A 16,270-nucleotide genomic window follows, 5' to 3' on the forward strand; every position below is an offset into this window, starting at 1 on the left:
CAGGTTATTTGGGGCACTGTGAGTGAATACGTGTTTAGCAGGGCAGGTCCATTATCCTTATCCAGACTGTATGTGTGAGATGGTCAACCCGTTGTCTATGTACAGATACAACACCAGTTACAAGTAAACACTGGACTAAAGGTGGGAAAACCCACCGACAAATCACTGCTTCATCATGAGCAAACCCATAATTTATTGTTGTAATCTGCCATTCAAACATATTCCAATCTATCCTGACTACCTGTCAAGACCAAACAAGTTGTTTATGAGGAATAGTATTCTCTAAAGTTTTCCCAGATTATCTAAACTACTCTGTTTGGAGTAAAAACCTACAGTAAACACACCCATACCAGACGTCAGTAAAACCATCCATGCACATAACTACAGCAAGTGTGTTAGGCAATAGTTGAAACAGGGAGTTAGGCTGTGCTGGATGTTTACAATGGACAGTTTTAAATTCAGCACTTGTCTTCATTCTCTCTGAATGCTGCAACTTGTTCCACCCGTTGGACCAATGTTTAGTGATATCGCCATGTTCCAAGATCTTGGCAGTCACTGTGGTACATTACTGTCAAAACTGATAGAATCCATGGCCAGCAACAGAATAAAATCTAAGATGTAACAAGCCATGGTTTTCCTTTAAATACAGTAAATTCACATCAACATTTTACCAGAAATGTTGATAAAGACTCCTCAGATTAAAAACTGTTACCAAGGATCAACAAATTACTAACATAAACTAATACATATTTTATGTGTTTTAAATATATGGTATGGTCTCATGGTATCTCTTTTTATGTATCTTTTTGTATCTTTTCTTTTTTCCATTTTTTTTCTGAATATTATTTTCCTTGCATTCAATTTTCTTTCTTACTTCTAATTCATTTCCCCCTGTGTTTTCTGTGTGTATGTCTGTACCTCAGTCCATTTAAAGACAGCTAATGGGGATCCTATCAATCAGTGCTTCCTAGCCTTCTTTGACTTGTGACTCCTTAAAATGAAGAAACGTCTTCTTGTGTTCCTCACTCATCACTGATTTGTCCAGTTCAACCAAAGACTGACTTTTTCCTTCAATGTTTTTAAATAATTGTCTTGAATAAACATCCTGGGATGGTTCAGTTATCCAGTCATTTACAAGGGGAAAAAAACAAAGATTAGAGGAGCACTTGAATGACATTTGTAGACTAAATGTGTTTTTTTTTTCTTCTTTCCTTTCCTCTTGTATTAACCACCTTGTGATGTTTAGGATTTAAACTGTGACCTCCTATGGGGATCCTAATGCCTAGGCTAAGAATCAAGAAGAACTCATGGCAGGCAGAGAAAACCCCAGCAATTACATGTGCAACATGTGAAAGGCTGAAAATCAAACCATCATTATTTATCACGCCAAGGCCCTGTAGTGGTTCGCCTGTGGGACTTAAGCCCCCCCTTCCCTCTGTCTATCTCTCCCTGTTAATCCCCCTGGTAGGGCACCGCCCATTCAGGGCAGCTGAGACAGGATACAGGAGACTGTGGTGCCTAGCCCTGATCCCGCCTGTTCACCACTAGATTAAACCGACCTGTGTGAACAGCTGTGGGAGCTAGGCTGCAACTCTGTGGCATCATATCTACTGCTATCTACTTCCATCCATTCATCTAATCACCCAACCATCTATCCATCTTTAGCACATACCCAGCACATCTATGGAGAGAGCCTTCTTCTTTAAAGCATGGGAGCTATGCAGGGTATGTGACAAGGGAGATGGGTGGGGATGACGGGGATGGTGGAGGGCAAGGATTGGGGGCGTATGTGCAAGAGCATGTTTGTGTGTATAAGATTCACTTGACAGCCTTCAGGCTTGTGTGAGACACAGATTTTGGTCACTGGTTTACATGAACATTTCCTCAGTTAAATTCCACCTTCAAACACAAAACATTTCAGAATGGGGGGCTGTTAATTTAATTGCAGAGAATCTCTTGTTCTGGGTGCTATCAGGACAAAAGTGCACTTAGGCTGTATTTTTTTTGGTGTGTGTTTAGATTGGATTGGAGGAAAAGCAGCTCAGAAAGGTAGTAGTTTAAGTACATAGCTATGCAGCTGCATTAAAAGTTAATAGTCTCTTTTTGTCTGAGAGATATTATCTTAAGAGACAAAAGAGCTGTTTTGGACAGAGGACACAGTTGTGAGTTGTTTATCTCTTTATCAGGTATAGCAGTTAGAGTGTATCCTTCAATGTATGTGTAGGAATGCATGTATACATGTATGCAGTCTGCCTAGAGAGATAGAGGGCCAAAAAGAAAATGATGTCAGAGCAAGATTGTGCTTGAAGGTTTAGAAAAAAGCTCTGAAATTAAAAATGATTATCAGGCATAACTTGTTTTTCATTCTGATTTCCATTCTGATTTCTATCCTTTATTCACCCTGCATAATAAAGCCATCAAATATCATTAACAAAAATCAACAGCCATGTGTGAAAGATGGACTGTCTCCTCTTTAAGACCTGACACTGTTTTCCTGGGGTGTGAAATTAATTAAACACTTATGCAACAACAAAATCTTAGTTAATCATCCAATCATCAGATCTTGCAGATAGATGACGACCTACAGACACTACTATCAGATAGAGAAGACTTTTAAGTGGTTTTAGTCTATTAATTATATTTTTTATCAGACCCCACTTTTGAACAGATAGAATCAGAGAATGTTAAGTGGAGCATGCACACATGATAGAATAGGTAATTTCATTTGAACATACTGCCCTTTAAACTTTATCTCAGATGACTAGAAAGCCTGTTTGCAGCATGGGTATATGTGTAATAACCAGAAAGTGGTAGGTAGCACAAAAACGGTAGGAACAACAAAAAATCTCAACAAGAAGAGACCAGCTGAGATGACAGAAGATGAGGAGCGGAGGAGAAAGGAGTGTGGCAGCTGCAGTGTATGAGGATGTGGGTGGTGAGACGCTTCACTTGAGCATGAGCGCGCTGACATTTTAATGGAATCTATAATACATGCGAAGTGGGTCACTGGATGGGTGTCCTATTTCCATGCCACAAGGCACAAGGTCCCCTCAATATCTCTCTCTCAAAGTTCAACTGTCAGCTGCTCTGTTTTCAGCTTTTTTTCTGAAATAATCAGGCTAACAAGAGATTTTTGGACAATAAAGAAAAACTCTATGTTGATATGCAGTCTGTGATTGATGTACCTGTGTGGGTAAAAATGTGGGTGAAATGTCTTGGCATGGACATCTGATGGAGCACAGATTCTGTCAGTTCCTGTGTCTGTCACACTAAACCACCCATATATAGGAAGTGTTTGTCCATGCTAAAAGTGTGTTTCTAGTGACTGCATCTGGTCATTCAGTCAGTTTGTCAGTCCAACACTTTGCTTTTTACTATGTACTATATCTCTGTAAGTACTGGACAGACTGGTGTGACCTTTCAGACTCCGAAGGATAAATCCTAATGAAATGGTGAGCCCCTGGCGTCACCATTATAAATCAGCAGAAGACTGAGTGAAATTCTAACCTTCCACTTCCCTTTTAGTTCAGTTTAATAAACTAATCAGCAGTTCTCTGTCTGCTTCAGCTGCACATTGAGAATAATGTAACCAGTAGTTAACATGCATGCATGTTCAGCTCACAGCACAGCTGAAAAAATACATCTTAGATTGATTTGAGAGTGGTTATAAGTGGCTATAATGAATACTTTTATAATAACAATATATCATATGACACATGAAAACAATGTGAAAGAGGACACTTGTAGTGATGAACCTACAGAACTTATTCTGACACTAAGACGTATGGATATTGCAGAGAATAAATAATTGAACACAATAAAATAAGTTTTATTTCCACAGACACAACTAATAGAGCTAATGCAGTATCAGCGTGATCCAGTGTCATTATCCTGTCCAAGCACTCTGGCTGACCTGAGCTGCCTTGATGTATTTGTTTGAGTATGCCTGTTCCCATTAGAAAGGTCCATTACTTGGTGCTTTGTTTGAAGTGAGATGTCTCTGTGCCATCCTCTAGAGCAGGAGCCCACTGGGAGAGCCAAGCTTTCAAGTTTAACATCCCTCACTCCAAGCAGCAGACATGACTCAAATTCAGCTTAATTGAAAAGCTGAATTTCTCGACAGTCAACACAAAGCAATAGATCAAGTGTTCCAACCGCGAGATAAGAGATGCTTCCTAATTTGAAGCAGCTGGAACGTAAAGATGATTCACACCTCAGTGGGAATTCCAAGATCTGCTCTGATAAGACCTGTTTCATTGTTCTGCTATTCCTGTTTTTTTTTTTTTTTTGCTGCCAAGTCTCTCTGGTTTCAGTAAATGGTTGTTAGAAGTGCATATAGAGAAGCCAGGTGGTCTGCTGTGCACAGTTGCCGAGCCAAAATGGAACTGGTGTATTGGTAAAATAAGAGATAACACAGGATCTGCTTACTGTACCATCAATGCTTAATGCTTTTGTGCAGTGGAAAACATGAATACAACTCTTGCCAACCCAAAAACCAACTGAAGGTAAAGAGGAGGCTGCAAAGCATGAGAGATGAATTTCCACCATTTTGGCATTTTCTGAATTAATCACTGACAGCCTCTATCAACACATCAGAGCTTTATTGAAGCTCACTGTGTTTGTATTGACATGGCTGTCATGGTTACTCTGTTGTCAGTTGATGTTAAGTGGGTCAAGCTATCAGAGGACAACATTATTCCACAGTAAACACAGTGAGCCTAAGGCTGAACATTCAGAGAGGTGAATAGACTTGACAGATATATAAATGGTACAAGTTTAACATGAGTGTCACATTATATTTCACGACTTTTGATGAGAGACAGGTATAAGCCTTATGTTGAGGCGCTCTCTCTTGCATGTCTAGTCTAACCTCTTTTAACCTCTGTTTCCTTTTCCGTTGCTGTCACTGAAGAAAAGCAGGATGTATTTATAGATGCCTCTTCCTCCATGGACAAACACTTCTGACACCTTTGAAAGGCTGGTGCTGTTTTGGCTGTTATGCCTCTTAACTGCTGCATTAAGAGACAAACAAGACAACTTTTACTGCTGCACATGCCAATCTGCATTATACATCTGACAAAAGAGTTCCCTTTTTACTGTCAAGCCTTTGCTGTACCTGTGCAAATACAGAATAATAACTTTTTAACTATTTAAAAATGATGGTTTTAAGAGCGTCTTGTATGCATGTGTACATTTGTGTGGCCCCTTCCTTTAAGCAGGATATTTCCATCTTTCCTTGACAGATGTAAGAGCAAAAGCCATTTGCAATGGTATTTATGAAGATTTACAGAGCCATTTACAGAGCTGTCTTCCACTGTTGAGACTCTTGAGTACACCCCCCACCCCCCACCCCCCTATTCCCTCCCCCAGCTGCCTGCACCTTGTGGGAAGGCAATATGCTTGGTAGAGCAAAATGAAGTGCAGGGCCAGAACCGCCGCACACCTTTCCCACTTCCCTGTCATTATCAGCATTTAGAAAAGGGTAAACAAACCGCAGGTGTCCCGGCACACCACCGACAGGCAAAGTGTCCACCCCGCAGAGACATCATGTCGTCCCCGCTGTGTGCAGGTCACAGCCCTCCCTCCCGCAGCCTCTCTCCACCTCTGCCTGCTTGCTTCCTGTTTTTCATCTTCCCAGGTCGTGACAGAGCATCTACTTTTCTTTTCTAATCCTACAAATGTGTATAGACACTTCCTGGTTCTAGACAACTGTTGGGACATACTATGTGCTCCCTCACTCTTTCTCTCCCTCTTGACCCTTTCACACTTATCATGACTGTGGCTGTAATTTCCAGAGGGAGAAAAGTGGTTTGCCTAAATTGGCATACTGTCAGAGCATTGAACACTTATAGAAATAGATTTCAACCCCAGGGAGTAGGAGAATTAAGCATGGAGCTCTCACAAGTGTTGTACCCAGCCAAATGAAGATCAATACCCTGATCTGTAAGTTCCTGACCCTGGACACATCACTGGTTATTTCCACCATAAATTAGTCTTTCAAGTGAGATTTTTTCACAAAGAACAAATTGCACTCATTAATCCAATCACAGGAGGGAGATAAAGTAATGTTCATGAAGCACAAGTTCAAGTTTTAATGAACTACTACAATTGCACAATGTAATATGGTAATATATGGGAGCTTGTTATGTCCACCATATTCCTGTGGATGTCTTTTCAATTGGAAACAGTTCCAAATTTCAGTGTTAATTTGTGTGAGACACTGGTTGTCATGATTTTTTGAGGCTGTTCCACCTGACTATTCTATTGAGCATCTTGTGCTGCTGTTTATACAGCAGTGTCCACTTTATGGCTGCCCATAGGGGGAGTTATCAACATAGACATTAATGAACACTAAAATCTGCTCAAAGCTACATTATAGTGTGTTACAAACAATGTACTGAATGCGAATATGATGCTTATAAATGTTTAATATGAGCGGCAAAAAGTGAGGTGGGATGTAAAACTTCATCTTGATATATCCTGCCTGTTTAGAGGTGCTTGTAATGTAAAACTGCATCCAGACCTAAATTAGTACTGCATTAAAAAGATGCAGGGTGTTTATGTGGGCATCTTGCTCTGGGTTCCAGTGAGAAGAGAAGATGAAATACTATCAAGGATGCCCAGTTTAAGCCACAGATCCATACATCTCACCAAAAACCACTGGCAAGCATTACCTTCTGTCTTGACAATTCTAAGTAAACAGCAGAGTTACAGTGTTCTCTTACAACTGGGAATGTGGGCTTTCATGTATTCGATTGTTATTTATGTTGTTATTTATGTATATCTCATTCTTTACCTATACAATATATCAACTGAATTTTTAAAAATCTGAACTCAAAACATAATCTTGTTAGGATTTTTTTGTAATTGTGACAAAGAGACATATTGGGTGGAACATTTTATAAAGTAAAAAAAAAAACCTGTCAGTGATCTCTGGTGGACAAGTTCTGTAATGGTGTCACTGTTTTTAAATGACCCCTGACCTAGTTTGGTCTGTCTGTACTGCAGTTTCTTGTTACTTATCAGTCAAATACCAACGATAACAATATTTCTCCAATAAACTAATATACTGGTCCATTCATCTGTTTGGTTCTAACAGAAAGCCTGTCAAACTTGGGTAATGGTAGTGTAAAAGATGCATGTGTTGAACAGGCAACTTAACTCAACTGTACCCCTGTAAGTCCTGTTTCAAATGGTTTTCACATTACTTTGTTTACCCTCCATCATCTAATGTGACTCCGTGTGGTGCCTACTTACCCAGAATCCTAAGTTGAGTCACAGCCCCATGAAGACCAAAGAACATCCAGAGTGGGCGGGAGTTGTCTACACACACCTGCATGCCCACATTAGTGCCGTTGTGGCTGAGGATGCACCTCCCCTTCCTGGTTGACCAAGAAGCCCAGAATGTCACTGCTTTGTAGAGGTGTGGGCACCCGACACACGGCCCAAAACTCCTTCCTGTCCACCAGAGCCTCTGGATTGTAGGGCAAGTCACTGGGGCGCAGCACTGCCGGGTCACAGGACGTCACGCCATAGGACAGGGAGCCCGAGCGTGCCGGGCTGGATTTAGTGACTTTGATGAAGACGGTCTCTCCGGTGCGCAGGGGCCGGTTGGTGAAGACCAGCGTGCGCTCTTCGCGCGCATGCTCGGACCGTGCCACCGTCTGCTCATCCAGAGTCTTGATGTGGGCGCCGCGCAGCTGGTGGAAGTGGAGGTCACTCTCCAGGGCAGATGGCAGGAGAGAGGACTGCTGGGAGTTGAGGGAGTTCTGGGGGATGGGGCAGGTGGAGGAGGAGGAGGCTGAGGCCAGGTGGAGGGTGTGGCGGTGGGAGTGATTGTGTGCGTTGCCTCTATCTTCCTGCTGCAGGTTGAGGTCACACAGGCTGACGGACAGACGGGAGTCGTCTGCTTCACGTCGCAGGGAAGAAGAGCGCACTGTGGTGAAGGAGCGTGGGCGCAGGCAGTCGGGAGGAACAATCTCACTGCCTGGAAAGGGAGGAAAAGAAGAGGGAAGTGGGATTGAGATGGAGGGAGACCAGCGGTTAATAGTGCTCTTATTGTTTTTTGCTTTGATTACCAATGTGCCTGAGGCCCATGACTATGAAGTTTACAGTCAGCTGAATCCCAATTGTGAGCATACAGTCTAAGAAGGGCTGAATCTGCAGCTAGTCTGACAACAAGATAATGATAAAAAAGAGAGAGCAATTTAACTTTGGTTGTGAGTGTTTCAAGATAAAGAAATTAAAGAAAGTAGTCAGTTGCTCCTATTTCTGCTCAGAGCTGCATCATCTAGTTTTATACAGGGAGAAACTGCTGTACGGTGTCAGTTAACAAACAAGAAGACTTTCCTGAAATTATTTAATACATGTGTGTGTGTGTGTGTATGTGTGTGTGTGCGTGTGTTCAAGTGTATGTATGTATGTTGGTTGTATTCCTTGCAATCCAAAGTACAGTATCACTCTACAGAGAGCCATTCATGTTTGCACATATCTATAAGCTATAGCAAGTAGCAAGTAGTGCTCACATGCACACAATACACACACACACACACACAAATGACTCCATCTCTGATAAGCTGCCCCTCAGGTTGCTTACAGTCTCATCCTACGCTGCTCAAAATAACACCTCTAAATGTGCCCACTCCCTCCCTCCCACCCCTCCTGGTCCGCTGGTAGGGGTAAAATTAGCCTGGTGTCCTGAGAGAGACAGAGACCCCTGTTACTCTGTGGGCTGGTGTTTGGCTTTGCTCACATGTGACGTATGCACTGTAAGTATTTGTAGGACTGAGAGACAGATGAATGAAGAGAGAGAGAGAGTAGAAAGCGACAATGACCTCCTCTGCCCCCCAAGACAGGGGCTTATGGAGATACTGAGAGACCCTCCTCAGTCAAATTAAGCAATGGAGGAGGGCAGGGTCTTAGGGGGAGGATGGAGGATGAAAGACAGTGACCAGCCACTGACTTGTCTCTGGAGAGTCTCTCCAGTCCTGGTCAGTGCTGGCCCCCCCTCTATCTGCCCACGACCTGAAGCCTGACTCCAGATAAACCTCTTAGCTTCAATTACCAGGACTGTGGGACAGGCTGCTCACTACTAACTGCAAACTGCAGCAACAAACAGAGCAGCCAAGCTTCGTCTGATGCCCTCCCACAGCTGAAAGGGACACAAGCCAAAGGAAGATAGATTCATGACAGCTCTACAGAAAGCAGACATTTTGCTGGCTGGAATAGGAATGGTTTGACATTTGTATTCTCTATCTCAGTATATTTTCAACTGGATTGTCTTGCTAATTAATTACATCAAAGCTGAAATAAAAATTAGCAGTGGTGTATGGTTAAATTAGTCTTATCAAGGCAATAATTAATTTAATTCATAAATAACTCATGTGCTCAGCAAACATTAATACACACATTTAATGTGGGAACTAGTTAAACAAATAAAGGTTTATTTATCTTATCTACACAGTTCTGAGATTACAGACAGGACTAGGTGTCATTTTCTTTTCTATAATAGTGTTGACAGTCAGTACAATACTTTTTTAAATTTTGCACGGAAGCCAAAACTATCAAATGTTAAATGTTGTCTAAACAAAAACAGTCATACAAGAACTGCATCATTAAAATGTTTAAGACCACGCAGCTCTCTCACTAATTCAGGCACCTGCACCTTGCTAGTCTAACCACCTGCGTCTCACTAATTCAATCTGCTGTCCAAATATAGGTGTGTTTAACCCCCTTTCTCTCCTGTTTGTCTCAGTTCTCTCTCTTCAGCCCAACATTCCAGGCCACGTTTCTCTATAAAGTTGTGAGGTCAAAAGAGTTAATTTGCCTGGTCTAAGAAATAAAAGTCCTGTTAATGTTCACAGATAATGACAGGTAATGTCAGTTGGGGTAAAACAAAAAGATGAACTGATCAAAAAATTACTTGAATCACTTCACTTTGCAAATTCATTTGACAGTACAGCTTTACAGTACATAAAAAAACATGAAGAGTGAGGCTAACTAAGACTCTCAAGATGCACTTCAGCACAACATCTAATCACTGAGTCTAAAATTCTGTTACATGTAGCACCAATGCCATGCAGAAACCTACTAACACAATCTTCATCTTACATCACTTCATTTATTGATTTTATTTATTTATGTATTTGTCGGGGACCATGTACAATTTTAAACATAAATGTTGCCATTTGATGCACTGTACCAGAGTTAGCCTCAGGCTAATTTACATCTGCAGTCCCCTGGATTCTGTGTGGCTTTTGGGTTCAGCAGCTACAGCGCAGTATTTGGTCCTAAAAGCAACAACAAAGCATCTAGATTTTTCTGCAGCTCTGATTAATACCTCTGAACCGCATATTCATAGGCACTCAGACCAAGGTTCATGGGCACTATAGTATTTAGAGCCACCTGCTAAGCCAAACGGATGAAAAAAACAATGAATCCAGACAGATAGACAAACACTGTCACTGGATAAATCATTCCAGGATCCAAGATCCACCTCTACATCTTATCTAACTAACCACCTTTATGATGTTAAGCAAATAGTATACCTTAGTCATCTACAAGGACAGTAGCTGACATTAAGTATTATACCGCAAATGTGTTGAAGTGAACTAGAGGTGACAGTGATCTCCTCAGTGTTTAATCCCTCGAGAGTGACGTGTCTGATTTTCTGCATCATCACTGAAATGCTGTCTGATGAGCCCTTGTACACTGTTAAGCTGAGATAGTATCGCCGCTCCCTCAAAGTGATGTCAGCCGTCAGTTAATGTTAGCTGCTAACCCAGAGCGTGACGCTTTGTGATTAATGTTTAATGGAACTTAGGTCCTGTAATTGTGCTAATTGATTTTTCAGAGAGGCATAAAATGGAGAGGACAGTGCCTTTGGTGTACAAGGCAGCTCCCAGAGACTGCTAATCAACCATTAAACACCTCTCTGCTCAGAAGTGTGCAGCAGTTAACTGTGAGCCCCCAAGGCTAGCTGAAGATGACTAGCATGCCAGCTCAGATTTCATCTACTATTTCCTCTTATATCAATTCCCCCTGATGGACTCTCAGCCTCTGTGAAAACCCTCACAAGAACTTAAGGGACAGGCTGTGGAAATGAACAGAGCCCAACAACGTATGCCTGTTAAGTTGTAATTGAACAGCTCAATCTGCCATGCAGTCTATTTGCTGATTTTATGGCATTTCCTCAGACAGAGAGCCATTTGCTGAAGGGAGGCCTTTAATGGAGTAGAGAAACCTTAATGTGGCTCGAGCCTCAAATTTTTGCTGTCGGATGATTAGGGGAGGCTTCTCCTTTGGACACGGAGCAAGAAGCAGGCATGCTAACTGCTCAACCACAAACCAATTGTGATGCCAAGCTGTCAGCGGCCCACTTGTTCTGAATTACTGAGGGATTTGAATGACATCACCAAACGAAATTGTGTGTGTGTCTTCCAGAGTGCTGGCCATTTCTTTGCTGCCCATCACTTCATCCAAAATTGGATTATGCTGGGACAGACTTTGTTGCAAGACCTCTGGGACATGAAGGGGGGTGGGGTGGGGGGGACTGGAGCTGCGGAGAGGATGATGACATGTCTCGGGGGGATAACAGCGGATGGAGAGAGAACAGAGAGGAGAGGTAAAGCTGGGAAAGGAAGGATGGCTGCTTGTGACAATGCTGGATTTATGTTGAAAGGAGTCGGCGGAGGCTTCCAGAGAACCGCAAATCATCTCGCTCTCCCTCTCTCTGTCACTCCGACTCTAACTCAAACGCAGAATGTGTGAACACAAACTCATACACACGGTAAATTGATTCCTCTAAAATATATAGTCTTTTATCAGCTATTTTCAAAAAGCTTCTCCGAGGGTTTATGTTCCTTTTTATATCCTGTCCCTCTTCCTCTGCCTCTCTCACCTTTCAAAGGGTAGTCATTTCAAACCCATATTGGCTTGTGTGCCATGTATTCTTCTTTTTTGCTTCTTTATTCATCAAAGGCTGGAGGAGACAGAGGCACCGCTGTACAGTATGTGCTCCTAATTCTTGTCGTTAGCTCAGAGGACAGAAAGAAGAATGAAAGGAAGGTGGAACATTTTCCGTGCATTTGAAAAAAGCTTGTGTGAGGGTGCGTTTGTGCACTCAAAGTGTATGTGTATCCGTGTCCATTTGTGACCTCACCAGCTGCTGGCCGCTCATCGTGGTGCACCTGCGTTTTTAGCTGATACAGTCCCTTTGTCCTATTGGTCCCTTTCAAAGCCACCACTCACAGATGCTCCCTTCCATTGGCTGAGGCCAGATTTTGCACTTTGACAGAAGCATTAAACAGTGTGTGTGTGTGTGTGTGTGTGTTTGTGTTTGTGTGTGCTTGCTTCTATCTGACATTGTAATGGGGCCATGGAAGATGCAGCTGCTGGCACTGTGAGCCTGGAGGGGGCTGGGGAGGGGGACTCGTCACCTGATTCTTGATTTTGATTGAATTTCAAACCAAATGTAGCACCTGTTGTGCTGGACCATTAATTAATTCATGCATGGAGAACGTGCAAGTTATGGGTCAGCTCTTTCTTTGGACTTTTTAAAAACTGAAAGCCATTTGGCTTGCATTTTTCTCCTCAGTTCCTCCTTTGAGTGTTTTTTTTTTTTTTAAATTAGAATAATTAAGTACCTGTTGGGCTAATCCAGTGTAAATACGTGGACAAGTGTGGCAGGTGATGAGAGGGAGAATGGCAGCATGTCTATTTTGGCCCACATAGGCTTTGGCTCATGCTGTAAATGTTTTTGATTAGGGAATAGCTGCAAAGCAGGTTAGCTAATGCTGTGCATGGGGAGGTGGATAGAGGGAGAGGCTGGCTTAGTGGCTTTGCTAGCCTGAGCAGATGGAACGTGCCAGGGGTTTGAGCTAGTGTTGGAGAAAGAGGGGGTGTGGAGGTGGGGGATTTACTCTCTCTCACGCACACATTCTATCTCACAGGGCTTATCTTTATCCATAGTCTCTGGGGGGAGAGAAAATGGAAAGAGATCTTTTTTGAGATTTAAAAGGGAGAAGAAGAGAGGAGAAAGGTGGAGAGGACAGCAAAAGGAGAGATAGGAGGGTATGACGAGCAGATGTACTAGATGTACAGTAGACGGAAAGGAAACTGGTCAGCTGGGATCAGCTAAGAAGGAAGAAATAGATATCCAGGGAGATGTTGCTATGAGCAGATAAAGCAGAGAATCGGGGAGACACTCAAAGTCTTTGGGGGAGAGAGGCAGTGTGTAGCTCAGTGACTGACCCGGGGATTAAGCAAAGAAGACTGACTGGTCAAGTGAGTGAGAGGCTGAGACAACTGAAAGAGAGAGTGAGAGAGGGATTGTAGAAGAGAGAGATGGAGTCAGAGGTTCTTTGTGCTAGATGTTTGGGATGTTCTTTATTCCTTGGCACTGGCCCAATCCCCAGTCCCTGATCGGACTGGGCGGCTTTGAACCCAGGGCTTTTGGAAAGAGCAGCAGGCTCCCAGGGCGACACATGGCCATAACAAAGAGCCAGGCAAAACGCCCGGTAAGTCACAAAAGCCCTGTCCCTTAGGTCATCGGCAGAATTCAGCATGTGCCGCCCCTTCTCTGCCAATCAGCACGCCAGGACCTCAGCGTTAATAACCTCCATCATAAGGTTCTTATATTAAAGCCCCCTGTTTTATTCCTGTGCTCAAGCATGGAGGAAGGCTGATATTAGGCTAATTACTTAGAGAAGACTGACCTCAGCATATGAACATCAATCCCTGTGTTATCATTCATATTTATATGAAACTGGTATGACACATAAAGCTGTGCTTACTTCAGATTTTCATATTAACAATGGGTCAAATTACTTTGTGTAATCTGTCCTGCAGCAGAAAGCTGTTTTTTTAAGACATTTTCATTTTTGCAGACCTTTGAGTTTTGCCTTATAAAGTTGTAATTTTTACTTGCACTTACACACATGCACTTACAATAAGGAACATTAGCCCATAAAACAAAAAGGCAAAAAAAATGGAAGTTGAATTTTTACTTATTTTCTTCAAAATCTCAACACAGAAATCATAAAATCTCATTTTTTTCCTGTCTGGTTATCCCTAAACATCAAATTCATCGTGGCAGTTCATGTCCAGAGTCAGTATTTATCTTGCAGCACATTATGCACTTGTCTTGATTGAAATAACTAAAATAATTTACAGTAATATTTGGTTTATTTCACATACTATTTACTCCTGCCATACACTATTATACAATAGTAGTCTGTTTACATACTATACTGTATATTTACTTTACCATCTTATAATGATTACAGGTCTGGACAGCTTCCACCTCAGCATCTCCGGGAAAGATCAGCTCCAAACCTCAGCTCCACTAAATATCTGACTGGCCATATCTGTTTATCTTTTTTTTCTGTCACCACAATAAACTAAGACCAACTTTTCTTTGATTTAAGCTCAGAAGACACTGATTGGCTGAAGGTACCCCCCTGGGGCCAATAGGATTTGACTATCGATGTTGTCAGCTAACATGGCAGATGAGAAGGGATCTATATATAGTACATACAGACAACAATATGTCAGACAAAAGGTGAGTCTTTTCTAACTTTCTAACCATACAAATTTATCCACTGAAGTAAATGACTGACATGGACAAGCTGTTAGAAGTGCTGATTCTCTAGTTCAACAGGTAAATATGACACGTCTCTAACTCAAACCATCGCAGAGTAATGATGCTCTAAAGACAACATGAGTACTCTGATAAAGCCGTGACAGACTACCTGCTCAGCATCACACAGCAGACAGATAAAGTTAGTGACTGGTTCTTAAATGTAGTGAGACATTTAGCTAAATAAAGATTTTGGACTTACATTTGCTGGATGAACAAAGACACCACTCCATTTGAATGTTAGTATTTCTGTGTGTGTGTTGGATGTGTAAATAGACATATGGTTGATAACATGTAAACTATGTCAGCTTTATAAAGAGATAACATGCCAACTTGGTATTTTGTTGTAATTAATTAATTAATCGATCAATATTGCTCTCAAACGTCTTTGGCAATCATTTCTATCAGTTCTAATAATGAAATAACTGCTGGGATTGGGTAACACATCCACAATGAAATCCAGCTGTGCTGAAACCTCAGTGGTCAGACAATCAGACAGGTTGTAAACAGCCATGGGTTTAGATACATTATCTAAATATGAGCTGCAACTAAGAATTCTTTTCATCATTGACTGACCTGCCAGTTACATTCTCAATTAATCAAGGGCCACGGTAATGTCTTTATTTGCCTTAATTTGTCTGACTAAGTCCAAAACCTTAATATATTCAATATAGTATTGTATTTGACAAAGAAAAACAGTAAACACTGTTCGGCTATTTTGCTCGAAAAATGACTGAAATGAGAAATCCATTATCCAAATAGCTGTTAATTAATTGTCAGTCAGTGCCTTAATTGTTGCAGTTCTCATCAACTTTATTTGAAAGTAAAACCAAAAGTGAGGTTGACATGAAAAATGTAATTATTATGAAGATGAAGTTGAAGTGATGGCTGTTTACAACAGACAGTTTAGGGTAATAATTTTACCCTCTGCCTTATCTAGTTTTCCAAAAAAGTTTGGCTAACCTCTGATTTGTTTCTTTTTATCAGTGTCAGTGTTGATGTAAGCACTTGGTGAGTACAGTGTTAATATTACCAATAAGAATGATGGCCAAAACTACAAAAATATGACCAAAGTTGCAATAAACTGGAATTAACCTGTAAATAGCATCACAGCACATGATAAACATGGCTGCCTAATTTTAGATTATTGTTTCTGATCCAGCCCACTGATCCACATTCACCTGCTTGAACTGTGTCATGAAGGAACATTCACAAACCTTGTGAATCCTCTTGTCATTCTGTGTTTTGGTCTAAAATTGTATAAGCAGGGTACAGTAAATAGGGCAAGCAGCACTCCACAGCTGGGTGTTTCAGAGGCTCTTCACTAAGCATCACGCTTTGAACTATGGGTAAAGTCACTTCTTTTGAGAACAGGAAACACATAGAGTTGAATGAAAACAGGAAAAGCCACATAAATCTTGACAAGTTACCTCTAGTTTACCCCCATTATAAAGGTATCTGTTCAATTTCTCACTGCTGATAAAGTTCAAAATGGAATTATTTTACTAATATCTACTAATCTGTCTCTTTGAAGAGGAAATGAGTGTACTGGAGTGTCCAGCCAAGGTACAGTAATTTAAAACTGATTGTAAATGCCAAATCATACAACTTCAGTTTGTTCTTCTTAGCTTT

At 41.5% G+C, this 16,270-nt stretch overlaps 1 protein-coding gene across 1 annotated transcript in view; it reads right to left on the bottom strand.

Moving 5' to 3' along the window:
• The window catches only part of neurl1aa (neuralized E3 ubiquitin protein ligase 1Aa), a 39,376-nt gene that overhangs the window by 5,869 nt on the left and 17,237 nt on the right, over positions 1–16,270 (bottom strand). The window contains 2 exon segments of the mRNA XM_051070890.1: positions 7,258–7,369; positions 7,371–7,987. Coding sequence (XP_050926847.1) covers positions 7,258–7,369; positions 7,371–7,987 — 729 coding nt within the window.

The sequence above is a fragment of the Lates calcarifer genome, linkage group LG5 (assembly GCF_001640805.2).
Source record: "Lates calcarifer isolate ASB-BC8 linkage group LG5, TLL_Latcal_v3, whole genome shotgun sequence".
Lineage (NCBI taxonomy): Eukaryota > Metazoa > Chordata > Actinopteri > Centropomidae > Lates > Lates calcarifer.